This window comes from Chaetomium tenue, assembly GCF_020726465.1.
Source record: "Chaetomium tenue strain MPI-SDFR-AT-0079 chromosome Unknown F5144scaffold_7, whole genome shotgun sequence".
NCBI classification, from domain to species: Eukaryota; Fungi; Ascomycota; class Sordariomycetes; order Sordariales; family Chaetomiaceae; genus Chaetomium; species Chaetomium tenue.
The window spans coordinates 1,265,759-1,277,995 of record NW_027117335.1 but is presented as its reverse complement, the minus strand read 5'-3'; the positions used below and the strand labels follow the sequence as shown (position 1 = coordinate 1,277,995).

General features: G+C 55.7%; 4 protein-coding genes across 4 annotated transcripts; 2 read left to right on the top strand and 2 right to left on the bottom strand.

Annotated features, from left to right (window-relative positions):
* Positions 1–214: 214 nt before the first annotated feature.
* On the top strand, positions 215–1,056 carry F5144DRAFT_499004 (emp24/gp25L/p24 family/GOLD-domain-containing protein; the record flags this gene model as incomplete). Its single annotated transcript, XM_066786301.1, has 3 exons — positions 215–418; positions 510–815; positions 907–1,056. The coding sequence occupies 3 exons, from the start codon at positions 215–217 to the stop codon at positions 1,054–1,056; spliced, it is 660 nt and encodes a 219-aa protein (XP_066638880.1).
* A 1,239-nt stretch (positions 1,057–2,295) lies between these two features.
* On the bottom strand, positions 2,296–3,817 carry F5144DRAFT_606815 (kinase-like domain-containing protein; the record flags this gene model as incomplete). The annotated part of the gene is made up of 4 exons (XM_066791510.1): positions 2,296–3,291; positions 3,344–3,492; positions 3,550–3,619; positions 3,689–3,817. The coding sequence occupies 4 exons, from the start codon at positions 3,815–3,817 to the stop codon at positions 2,296–2,298; spliced, it is 1,344 nt and encodes a 447-aa protein (XP_066638879.1).
* On the top strand, positions 3,556–4,913 carry F5144DRAFT_389445 (uncharacterized protein). Its single transcript, XM_066784701.1, has one exon. The coding sequence runs from the start codon at positions 4,056–4,058 to the stop codon at positions 4,749–4,751; it is 696 nt and encodes a 231-aa protein (XP_066638878.1). The 5' UTR covers positions 3,556–4,055; the 3' UTR covers positions 4,752–4,913.
* Positions 4,914–6,650: 1,737 nt separating this feature from the next.
* F5144DRAFT_586131 (Non-repetitive/WGA-negative nucleoporin C-terminal-domain-containing protein) lies at positions 6,651–11,741 on the bottom strand. The gene is made up of 3 exons (XM_066789739.1): positions 11,141–11,741; positions 7,571–11,084; positions 6,651–7,504 (listed from the first exon to the last, which is right to left on the bottom strand). Exons 1-3 carry the CDS (start codon positions 11,453–11,455, stop codon positions 7,068–7,070), a joined length of 4,266 nt encoding a protein of 1,421 aa, XP_066638877.1. The 5' UTR covers positions 11,456–11,741; the 3' UTR covers positions 6,651–7,067.
* Between the last annotated feature and the right edge of the window lie 496 nt (positions 11,742–12,237).

The following is a 12,237-nucleotide window of genomic DNA, read 5'->3' as shown; positions in this document are numbered from 1 at the left end:
AATGGGCCGAGACTCCCAAAGGAAGCACGTGATCAGACCAATCCCCTGGGTGGGCCTAATTTTCCTGAACGTGGCAGCTTTGGCCGAGCGCGACCGAGTGCTGGCCAGTGTTGCAGCGGGAAGTGTCGATTTCCAGAACCTCGTCCTCGTGAACCCCGTCGCCGCCTTCCACCGTCACCAACAGCACGAGGTGACTCGCCAGATCACCGGCAAAATGAGGTCTCTTCTCCCCCTCCTCTCCCTGGCCGCCATGGCCCGGGCTCTCTACTTCTACGTCGACGTGACAACACCCAAGTGCTTCTTCGAAGAGCTCCCCAAGGACACCCTGGTGGTGGGCCACTACTCAGCCGAGGAATGGAACGACCAGAGGCACATCTGGGAAAAGCACGACGGCATCAGCATCTACATCTCCGTCGATGTATGTCTTCCCTCCCACCACGCTCCCCTCCCCCAACAATCCCCCACGCAACCAACCCGGATGCTAACCCCTTATCCCCCCCCGTCCTTAGGAAATCTTCGACAACGACCACCGCGTCGTCTCGCAGCGCGGCGGCTCCTCGGGCAAGTTCACCTTCACGGCGGCCGAGTCGGGCGACCACAAGCTCTGCTTCACGCCCTCGTCGAGCAGCGGCCGCGCCAACTGGCTCTCGGTGTCCTCCCCCAACGGCGGCATCCGCCTGACCCTGGATGTGGCCATTGGCGAGACCAGCGCCCTCGACGGCGCCGACAAGGGCAAGATCCAGGACCTGGCGACCCGCGTGAAGGACCTGAACGCGCGGTTGAATGATATTCGGAGGGAGCAGGTTTTCCAGCGGGTGAGGTCCCTCCCCTTGCTACTTTTTTCTTGCCCTGTGAGAGGGTAGGGGTGGGTGAATAGTTCCAGGAACTAACCAATGTGGGATATAGGAACGCGAAGCCGAGTTCCGCGATCAATCCGAGAGCACCAACGCGCGTGTGGTCCGATGGATCCTGATCCAGCTCGTCGTGCTCGGCGTGACGTGCGCATGGCAGCTGTCCCACCTCCGGTCCTTCTTCATCAAGCAGAAGCTTACATAGAGAGGCAACAAGTCTGGGCTGGTTCTGGTATGGGCTGGTGCTCGTGTCGGTGTGGGAGTTTGATGTTGTTGTCTTGATGATCTGCTTGTTGTATGCATCCATTCGGCCACCGTGACGGAAAACATTCCGCCTGTCCGTCTGGGTTAGAAGTTTCTCTCTCTCGGTTGGAAGGGTAGTCAATGGGTTTGGTTGGGAGCGGGAGTTTCTAAATGCAATCGACGATCGGTATATACGCGGTCATGGCTCTACTGTAATGATATACACACTTGGTCTGGCATGAATGGAAACGGTGGAGGATAGTTGGATTGCTTTGCAGCAAGCTTGGTCCCTCGCTGATGATAAGACCATTTGGCCCACCGGTGATTTATCGTCTTTTGCGCAGACTATTAAACGTGATACGGACGACTAGTTCAAGGGGTTTGACGGGAGTAAGATGTAGGAATAGGATTATGAAACATCATCTGGTTCTAAGTGCCAACACTTGATAAAATGTGAATATGTTCCAAGATCACCCAAAGATACGAAAGCTATTCACATAGGGTGGCCACAAATAATGTTATAAAATCGATTTCGTTATTCTACCTAACCCAAAAGGAAAAAAAGAACATGAATGTGTGACAAATCAGTCTCCCGTCCCGCTGAAACCCCAGAGACAGACAGTACAGTCAACCTGACACCAGTTACGCTGACGCCCCCTTTTTGCTTTTGTGCTGTATGTTCTTGTTCTCAAAGACGGATGCTGATTATTAGAGAGTTATCTGTATGGGAGAGACAATAAAAAAAAACACACGCCCAAGAAGCGCCATGATGTCCTGTTTACCCCCACAGTACCCACAGTCCGCCCAACAATACCCAGCCCTGTCGCCAGAGCTGTGGCGAGATGAGGCGGCCCAGGTCGAGAAACAAAGGAGGGACTCGCAGTCGAGAGAAAAAAGAAAACCGGATTATCGTGATCGTAAATGATGATGTCTGTCCAGAGGCGCCGAATGTGCCGGAAACCGCTATGGAAAGAAGTATCCTCTATGTCCCATGCAAAAACGAAAAACGGATGCGCATGTTGCGGGCAAATCATGTCAGACTCGTCTCCTGGAAAGCCTTCTATATAGAACATGCCGTCCGCTACCGCCTCGCGCTGGTTGAACCCGTGAGCCAAGGTCGCCGGAGATTTTCAAGGCAAGGACCAATCGCTTACCCAATAGGACGCCGGATGATTCAACAAAAAAACAAGCGTCAACACTCCTAGCCGCAGCACAGCGTCTTGAAGAACTTCTGCATACCCGTCGGTTGCGGTTGCTGGGGGTTACTCTGCGGCTGGGCTGGGCTGTTCATCTGGGGTGACTGGGTCATCGGTCGCTGCGGCAGGTTCTGCGCGCTGTTCTGGAACTGCGCCTGGGTCGAGCCCGTCGGAGTCGGCGCCGCTTGCATGTAACCCCCAGCCGGCGAGCGCGGACTTGCCAATCCGGGCCCGTTTGGCCGCCCTGGGTTCGGTGATTGTCCCATAACCTGGCGAGGCAGCGGGGGTTGAGTGGCGTTTAAACGAGCTGCGGTCAGTCCCGGGGCTTGCGGGTCGCTTTGGTGACGATTGGTGGCCCCCCGCGAGTTGCCGTGCAGTTCCATGGCAGATGCCCCGGGCCGAGAGTTTGGGTCGTGTAAAGCTTGGCGGTTCCAGTCCCCCTTCTTGTCCTGCTTCCTCATCCAATCGTACTCGCCATCTTCGACCTGCCCAGATACCTGGAGCGCCTCGGTGAAAAGACCACGGAGATAGTTATAGTCGGGTTCGTCTTCGAAGCCGAGACCGCGTACGTAGCTGAGGTACTTCTCGAACTGTTCAGGGAAGTTTGCGCAGAGGTCCTTGATGGCCGTCGTCTGCTTCTTCTCGCCAATCTTCTCGTACTTCTGCTTGTTTGTCGCAGCCTTGAGACCTTGCCAGGGCAGACCGCCTCGCAGGAAGTACATGAAGACGTGGCCCAGAGCTTCGAGATCGTCACGTCTCGATTGCTCCCTGCCGAGATGGGTGTTGATACTCATGTACCGGGCAGTGCCCGAGAGGGACTTGCGTTCCCTGTAAGGGATGTGTTGCTTGGTCTTGGGGTCACGGTATTGCTTCGCCATCCCGAAGTCGACGACGTGGATGACGTTGGCGGTCTTGGTGCCGGGTCTGCCAATCAGGAAGTTGTCGGGCTTGATGTCTCGATAAATCAAGTTCTTCTCGTGGATCGTTTGGACACGCGACAACTGCATCGACGGTTAGCTGTGGTCATGAAAAGGATTTGGCGGAAGCACATACCATCTGCTTGGCGACCATGCAGACTGTTTTGAGGGAGAACCTCCGGTTGCAGTGGTCGAAGAGATCCTCCAACGACGGGCCAAGTAGGTCGATAACCAGGATGTTGTGGAGGCCTTCCTGGCCAAAGTAGTAGACATTTGGAATACCGGCTAAGGTGAGGGTTAGTTAAAATGCGCGAAATAGTCATCTCAGCGGTCAAGACTTACGGCAGCCCACAAGGATCTTGTATGTCCGATATTCGTCTCGTAGCTGGGGAGCATCGCTCTTCCTCGGTTCCTATCGCATACTACATTAGCCTTGTCCAGTGACCATAGGTGGGTAGGGGGGGTTTTCTTTCGAACGTACGAATTTAATGGCGACTTGCTGGCTATTCAAGAGGTTCATACCCTCGAAAATGACGCCGAAGGAACCCTCCCCAATCTTCTTCCCGACCCGGTAGTGCACCCCCACGACGTTCGACGATGACGAAGCCATGTTGTTGACCTGGCGTTAATCGCGCGACTCGATCAGGCTATGCGGTGAGGGAATCTGAATTCCAGTAAAATCGTCAGCTTCAACAAAGAAGTCCCGTGAAAAGGCGGCGGTCATCTGATGGCAGCTGCAACCAAATCGATGATGACAGCAGGTTGGTGGTCGGTGGAGTGCGGAGGCAAACGAACAATGCGATCATCGCAACGCAACGATCTCCGCGCAAGACCGGGACAACCCAGAGATGAATGTGGTGGGAAAACGGGGTGCATATAGCGGGCACGAGCCAACTCACAAGCTTTCGAAGGGGTTTGCAAATGGCCCTATTGACAGTGCACGGCTTTCAATAAGCGATGCTTTTGCTGGCATAGACTTTTTGTCGGTCGGCAACCGCTACAGACAGAACAAACAATTGCTACGGGTCCTCGGCGAAAAAATTCTGGTGGGTGCAGCCGCGTCGGAGATGGGACGACAAAGGCAAAAGGGATTCGAGTCGAGTTGTGCTCGTGAGGTCTCCTCGGGGGTTCAGCCGCGACGTGTAGGTCGAACACTCAATGATGATGCTTCTAGATTGAACCGGCCGATTGGCGGGTCCGCACTCCGGATTCGCTCGGTCGCCCCGGCACCGCTTGTCGTCTGTGGCCTCTGCGAAGGCGCACAGAGTTTGGTGGGATGGCGATATGTCGTGTGGTGTGGCGGGAGGGAATGGAGAAGGAGGAAAAGGCGAGGAAGGGAGACTCCAGAAGGGGAAGGCAGGGCAGCGGAGTCGACGAGCAGGGGTTGTCAACAGTCCAGCCAATCCAACTCGGGCAGAGCGACAGCGGGCAGCGAAGTGAGGTGGTCCTTGCGCAGCCTCCCGTCTCTTGCCAATTCACTTCTGCAGGCGGTCCTCGCCACAACACCGCAATTGGAAAGCGGATGCACAGGCCTGGAGGCGTAGCACGGCCCAGCAGGAGTTGGGATGGAGAGAGAGGCGCAGGAACAACAAGCCCAGCGGGCCATCGGTCGCGAGAGTTCGTCGATTTGCTTGCATGATCAGTGTTGCATTTTCAGAGAATCACAGGCCAAAGTCGAGACCATTGCCTGATCTGGATTTGGTCGGTTCATTTTGGGGAGGGATTCAATCCGCCAACGAGCCTTGATCCCCCTCCGAACCGTGCCCTCAGAGCAAAACCAGGGACCTTCCGCACCGCCAGACTGATGCGACTTTGCAATCTTGGCCTACCAAGCAGCAACAGCAGCCCGCGTCCGGAGCCGGTTGTCCATGTTAGCTAACAGCACCCGCGTCGCTTTTTCACCGCCCGAAGCCGGCCGTCGATCTACGCGAGCCGTTGAGGGCGGCCGAGGCGACGAAAAAAGGCCAGATTCGTATGGGGACAGCACCTGTCCCCCAGCCTCTTGTCCCCACGCTAGCAATCCCAAAAAGGGATGGCTCCCAGCAATAAGACGGGGCTAAATTGACGCGGTGAGCCTCAGGGCAGGTTCTCCTGCAGAAGGCTCGCGGTCACGCCTCTCGCAAACATCATTTGTTGGGGAAGCGGCCAGCAAGGGGCAAAAAGGAAGGTACGAATCTCACGAGAAACCCCCGACCGGCTGTCGGTCGTTCGCTCCAAGCTTCGGTAAGGCAAGCGATGGGATGCCCATTTCGGCGTTGTGGGGTCTATTTTTTTTATTCTCATCAGCCAACCAACCCCGGCAAGACGCGGTCCGCCCCTTGCCTTCGGCGGGCATCTCATTTTTTGTGGTTCTCAGCCGCTCGCCCTTGAGCAAGTTTGGCTCTGACGGGAGGTTTGCCGTTTGTGAAGTCCTCGACTGGGCCAGCCAGCCAGCCTTGTTTGGGTGCCAAGACGGAAGGCGAGTCGGGCAAAAAAAAAGTGTGCCTGCCGACGGGGATGTGATTTCCTGCACAAGGATACGTTAGTTCATCAAGTGCATTGCGCCGGTTTCCGAGGGGCCACACGGCAATCTTCGATGCCTTCCTTTTTTGCAACGAGAACCCGTTTGATGGGGGCTTCTTGAAGAGTTGAGTCTGACGAACCAACATTCAAGCTTTGACTTCCATCTGCAGATGCCCGCTCCAGCTCATGCAGGCGTTTCTGTATCCAGCCAAAATACGACTTAGTGCTTGGTTGACAGACTCAGACACAGCACCGTCTCGAAGACCGAAGTTGGGGCTTCTGCAACTGATCAACTCGCTGGCAACCCCAATATCCAATCATTCTCGGTTAAGGTTACCTTCCGCCTCTGGGAGGCTTGGGGTTTGTGGGTGTTGGAGCCAAATCTCTCTCTGCCTGTCGTCTATGGACCGACGAGTCTAACATGGTGCGTGGTATTTTAAACTGTGCAACCGCATTTGGAACTTGGGTGAAATTCAACTCTTGGCTCTGAGCGTACTGTGTAAAACGATCATCGATGCCCGGCCCAAGCTCAAAGTTTCGACGACAGGTGCATTCATACAACATCCATGGATATAGCTCCGTCGCATTAACATAACTCTGTTTCACCCCCTTCCCTGCCATCCCGACCTGGCCACATGATTCGTCCTCCACTCCAAACAAAAATCTCAATGATGGATGGCACCGCAGCCACTCACCGCTCTGGCCGAGACACGGCTGGCATGTCCAAACTCCATCAAGAATTCGAGGCCGCCGCCCCACTCCCGCTTTTGTGACGAGGTATTAGAGTGGAGGAGGGGATGGGGGGTCGAAGTTGATGCTGTGTAACGCTCCCTCGGACTCTCCGAGACAGCGATGAAGCTTAGGGGCTAGACCCTGAAATCTAGAACTCCCTCGTCACTAAGAAGATATAACACGAGAAGGCAATTACTGGTTCAACTAGGCCACAGTGAAAAAGGCCAATATTGATGAGACTCGGAAGGGCAAATACACTATCACAAAACTCAGCCGTCCCATTTCTGATTAATCTTCATCCTAGCCATCAAGGCCCGGTAAGGCCAGCTCTGCGGAGCTGCCATATTCTCATAAAGACTCATCAAAAAAACCGACAGCCAAAGCAGCTCTACCACACAAAAGTAATTATACAGTTTGGTCTGCGTAAACCATTGTACGCCCGCACCGTCATCTACCAGGAGAAAGAAAAAAAAATGAAGTGAGCGTTGACCCCATCCTCTTGCGCAGGACCGTTCCCATCCATCGTTTTTTCCCAGTACACAAAATAGAAACAAAGCCGGAAGCCATGCACGCGCACCCCGCCACCACCCTGCTCAACCCCATTCCCCAAAACCCCATCCTCAACCTCAAAGTCCAAACAACCCCCCAGGCATCGTCCTCTCCCTCTCCTTGATAACCAATTTCGATTTCGCCGTCCCATTCGGCTGCGCCCGCGTCTGTGTTTGTGTTTGCGCTTGTGCCCGAACCTGAGCCTGAGCCCGAGCCTGAGCCTGAGCCCGCGCGGCCTGCTCCTGCGCGGCCGCCGCCTTCTTCGCAGCCGTGAGGCGGTCGTAGGTCACGGCGACCGTCTTCTCGGCACACTCGCGCGTGGTCCTGTACCAGGCGTCGAGCTGGGCCTTGTCGATGGCCGTGCGCAGCTGCTTGTCGTCCCAGCGCATGGCGTCGAGCAGCTTGCCGCGGAAGCCGTCGTCCATGCTCTCGAAGCGGCGGTCGAGCGACTCGGTGAAGACGCCGAGCGCGTCTGAGGGCTTGACGAATGGGTGGAATTTTGAGTGAGAATGTTCTATACGAGGCAGGTTAGCATGTAATTCTGATGTAGCGGTCCGGTGGGTAGGGGAGTAAGGCTTACGCTCGTCTACAACTGCAAATAACGTGTGGTAGGCAGCCGTCTCGCCCACGGTTGCGAGTTGGTCAAGGTCACCCTTCTCGTTGGTCTGGTTGACTCGCTGCCAATCGTCACGTATGAAGCACCGTCTCCAAATAAGCCGCTCGGCGTCAAGACGTTCCTCGCCCTTGAGGCCGTACTGTGCGACCTTGAGCGCAAGGTAGAATTGGTCGCCGATGGTGTCGTAGTGGTTGGAAGGAAGCGACGCCAGAGTGAGTAGGTCAATCAAGGTGTGCGGTTGCAGTGCTTCGTGTCTGAGCAAGCGTGACATGGAATCGTCAAAAACCTGATGAAGTGCCTTTTGCCTCTTCGGGATCAGGACCCCGTGCTCCTTAACCGCGAGTTCCACTTCCGCCGACTCGTCGACACCTTCCTGAATAGTGGGCAGGATCTGGCTATACAAGGCGTCCTGGATCTTGATGAGCTCGAGCGCGTGGTCGATCTTTTCGAGGTTGACACCGTTCCGCCCCTCGTTATCAGAGGGGGCGCTACTGGCACCGTCATTGACGGGTTCAGCTTCCTCAGCGAGCAGAGCCAGTTTGCCCAAGCTGAGCTCAATCTTCTTGTTCCAGACTTGCTGTTCCCGGGTGAGGCCCAGGTCCAGCAGCGTCTCGGCGGCATGATCAATGTCCTTCTCCCTCTCAACGTCGTTGATCCACGATATCTTGGCTAGCTCAGGCTTGGTCCGGAGAAACTTGGTGGCGTAACCGTTCCTGTCGTAAGGGAAGTCTAGAACAGCCTCCACGCCACTATTCTCGAGGAGAACCTCGTAAGCACGGAAGGCAAAACCCTCCTCGTAGTCGTCGAATAAGCGGCCCATTTTCTGCTGCTTGAGCTTGGCGAGAGCGAGCTTTTCTTGTGCCGCGCTGTCCGTCGTGTTCGCTTCCATCGCACTTTGCGTCAACGATAAGATCTGCTGCACCACGACTTCAGCAAGCGAGTCGAATGCTTTGTACTCCTTAGCGAGCTCGATAGCCTCCTCCCACAAATTGAAATCCTTGAGCCTCAAAATCTTGGTATAAACATCCTCTTGGTAGATTTGCTGGTACGCCTTGCCGCGCTCCTGAGCTTGCGCGTCGTCGCTCAACGCGGCCCAGCTCGAGAATTCGGCGAGAGATGTTAGGTACTGGCTCGTTAACGAGGGTAAAAGATGCCGGGTGGATTCAAGAAGGCGAGAGTCAACCGGGGTGCTATCGGGAGATGGGTCCGAGCACCGCTCAAGCCATTGGTAGCAAAACTCGACCAGCCGCTTGAGGTTGTTGGTGATAAAGAAAGTCGCGGTCCAGGGCTCCGGGATCGCGTTGCCCCCAGCGATATCTCTCGGGTTGACGCCGTATTGCCTTGCCCTGTTGAGCCGAAACTGACGTGCCTCAAACAATGCCCCATTATTAATCGTGACAGCCTCCCAAACCAGCCGATTAATGCCGGCCTCGTCGGCCAACCGCTCCGTGAAGTGGTATTTGATGATTTGGTAGGCCCAGGCAACAAAAATATCCAACCTCCACACGTCGTTGATGAACCAGTGGCGGACAGGGTCCACCTGGCCAACGGCCGGGTTGAGCTCCGTCTTCTGGTGTTCGTTGATGTAAACTGCCGTTTCGGAGATGAGCGTCTTCTTGTCGCCCTTGGGCCGCTCGGCGAGAAACAGTTCATGTTTTTGCCATATCCATGTCGCGACAGCCATCTTTTCAGCATTATAGAGAAGCATCCACCGGGTGCGCATGCCCAAGTCAACATCGAGTGAATTGAGATAGGCAATCAAGCCGTCCAAGTAGACAACCCTGCTCTTCATGTTGTTTTCGAGCGAGGCCGGTAGATTCGCGATAAAGGGTGTCTTCGAGCTCACAATCTCATGGCTCAGCTCAATCGCCGCGTTTCCGATCTCCTCGCTTGAGAAGGGCAGCTCTCGCCTGCCCTGAAACACCAATGGATTGTCATCTTTGACCCCAAAGAACACAGCCTGTTCCAGCTTGCTCTTCGCAGTGACCTCTGGCGGCGTTTCGCTGGCAAACCGGTCGATGTCGGAGACTGCAATCCTGACGGCTCCGACTCCTTGAAGTAGGAGCACGACGGTGGGGTTTTTTGTCCTATGACGGTGAGGTCTCGCGTCGTCTTGTGCATGCCCGGCCCCGGTGGGCTCTTCGACGCCAGACCCGACAACCTGAAGAGTCTCCTCGTCCCGAAAGTCTACCACATCCTCGAAGGTATGTGGTAGCATGTGACTATCTTCCTGCAGCTGTGCATCAGGGGAGTCGGGGGGCGCAACCATGGAGGAGACAACCACAGCCCTATCGAATACAAGGAAAGCAACGAGGGCAGGCCGCGGGAGGTAGATCCGAGGCTTCTCCGCGGCTCCGGACCTCACGGGGCTGTTGTACGAGGTTACCGGTCGGACCATTCCGATCCGAGGGCCCTCAGGGCTTATAACCACCTCGACTAGCGAGTATCGAGATCGGTGCTGTTTTGAGAAAGAAGCGAGAAGCAAAGCATGTTGCAACGACTCCTCTTCGTGGGTCAACGCCTCGCTCAGGCGACTAGCATTAATATACTTTTGCGCCAGGCCCCGGGGCACAAGCGTGAAGTCGAGCACCTCAAAAGAGTCTGGCGAGAAGTTGCTCACGGCTGGATCGGCTTCATAGATGGCTTCCACCAATCGTTCCCGGATGTCGGAATCAGAAACGAGTTCGTGATGACCGCCACGGTGTATCTTCCACGAGTGCAGCCGTCCTTTGGATGTGGCGGCAACAACTATGCGCTCTCCAACCTTGGACCCGTGGCTGGTCCGCGCGGCAGCAATTTCGCCGCGGAAGGCAGCTGAGCTGAGGGCGTGGCGGATGGTTCCGAAAAAGCCCAAAGCATTGCCGCCCAGACCGCTCCGAAGGAACTGAGCGGTGATCCCAGGGCGTCCGTGTGCATCCCTCACGCTCATGTACGCCATCCGTCCGGTGCTGAAAACCAAAATGAAACCCGCAGACCCAGCGTTGACGATTTGAGTAACGTGCTCGCCCGAATACATCCCGGATATTGAGTCTTCGACACCGGTCCGTTGTTGCCGAATGAAGTCGGCAGTGGCTGCGCTCGAGATGGACTCCCAATACGCGACCTTGCCGCTCGTCGGGATGACGACGACCAACCCAGGTTCGTCTGAGGAAGCCGAGGCGGTGACCAAGGACGCAAGCGGGAGAGGATCGGAGGCATGCTTCGAAGGGTACGGGATGGTGAATGTGAAGGTTTCGGGGGAAGATGTCGTCGAGGTGTAGGGCCATACGAAGACGTGGTTATGGGTGAGGCTCAGGGCGTAGCCGCTCGATGAATAAACGGCGCCGTGCTGGCGATCTTTGGAAGAGTTCAGCAATGCTTGCCCGCGAAACATTCCGCCCTTGGACAGTACAAGGGAGTCGGTCTTACTTTGCGCGTCTGTGCGGAGTCTGTCTGGTAGCGCCGGTAACTTGCTCACGGTAAACGCATTATTCGTTGTCTGCGACTCGGCAGTTAGCTATTATTCCGAGTCCAGGCGAGGATGAGAGAACAAACCAAAACAATGCTCCCGTCGCCCTTGGCAGCCCTCTCCCCCGGTTTGGGCTTCTTTGATCGCACGCTGAGTTCCTTTCGTTGCGCGCCAACGTTCTCGATGCCGTCGCGCCTAGTCGCGTGGGCGCTGATTTTGTCGGGCTTCACCTCGTACATGTCGGGTTGTGAATCCGGATTTACGGAGGCGGTCTCGGCCAAGGGGACCCTTTGGCGCTTCGCCTTCGGTTGCTGGGTGGAGGGATCGGAGGTGCGCTGTCGGCGGCGACTGCTTCGCGTGCCTTTGGCGGGCCCGCCTTCGTGAGACGCGGAAGAAAACATTGTCGCGAACGGTCTGACGGAGGGGTTTTCGGTGTTGCGGTCGGCGCGGCCTCGCGGTATCGTAGAAAGAAAACGCCAGAGACCGATCGATGCTTTAGTAAATCATCAACAACGACACGGCATCAAAAATCGCCGATGGAAAAATGATGAATTAAAGGTCGGTAAATACCGACGGGACGGTGCGCAGAAGAAGCAACCCGGCGAAAAGTCGAGAATGAAATGGTTCTAGTTCGAGGCGGGCAGAAGCAGGAGTGACGAAGCCTTCATCGATTGGCCTGTGTTGACTTTGGGCAAAAATTCTGGGGCTACCACTGGCTGGAGCTGGATGGTCTTGGAGCCCCATCATGCCAGCTCCATCCACGCGCTCACCTCCGATTGAACAGCCCCACACAGTACACAGCAGCCGAACGCCTCACTTGTTCCTGGCTGGGCCTTTTCTCCTCCAGCTTTGTCCAATCACTCCACCCAAGTTTTCGAGATCGATCCTGCAAACTTCACGGGGGTTACCGATGCGATCAATGGAATTATCCCCGTCATTTAGCGATTTTCCCGGTCCTCGGTTTTTAATCGCATCGTGCTCAAGTATAATCACCAGTTGAGCTTGCGACAACCCTGACTGGTAGTTCAAGCTACCTAGTTATTTTCTAGGGACCGAATCTGGTGACATCATTTCGACCGTTGAACGTTTCAAATACGTTCATCCCCGTCCGTGGTGTTGAAACCCCAAACCATCACCACACCCTCACCCCTGTTCATACCGGCCACCCACCGATCCTCGAACC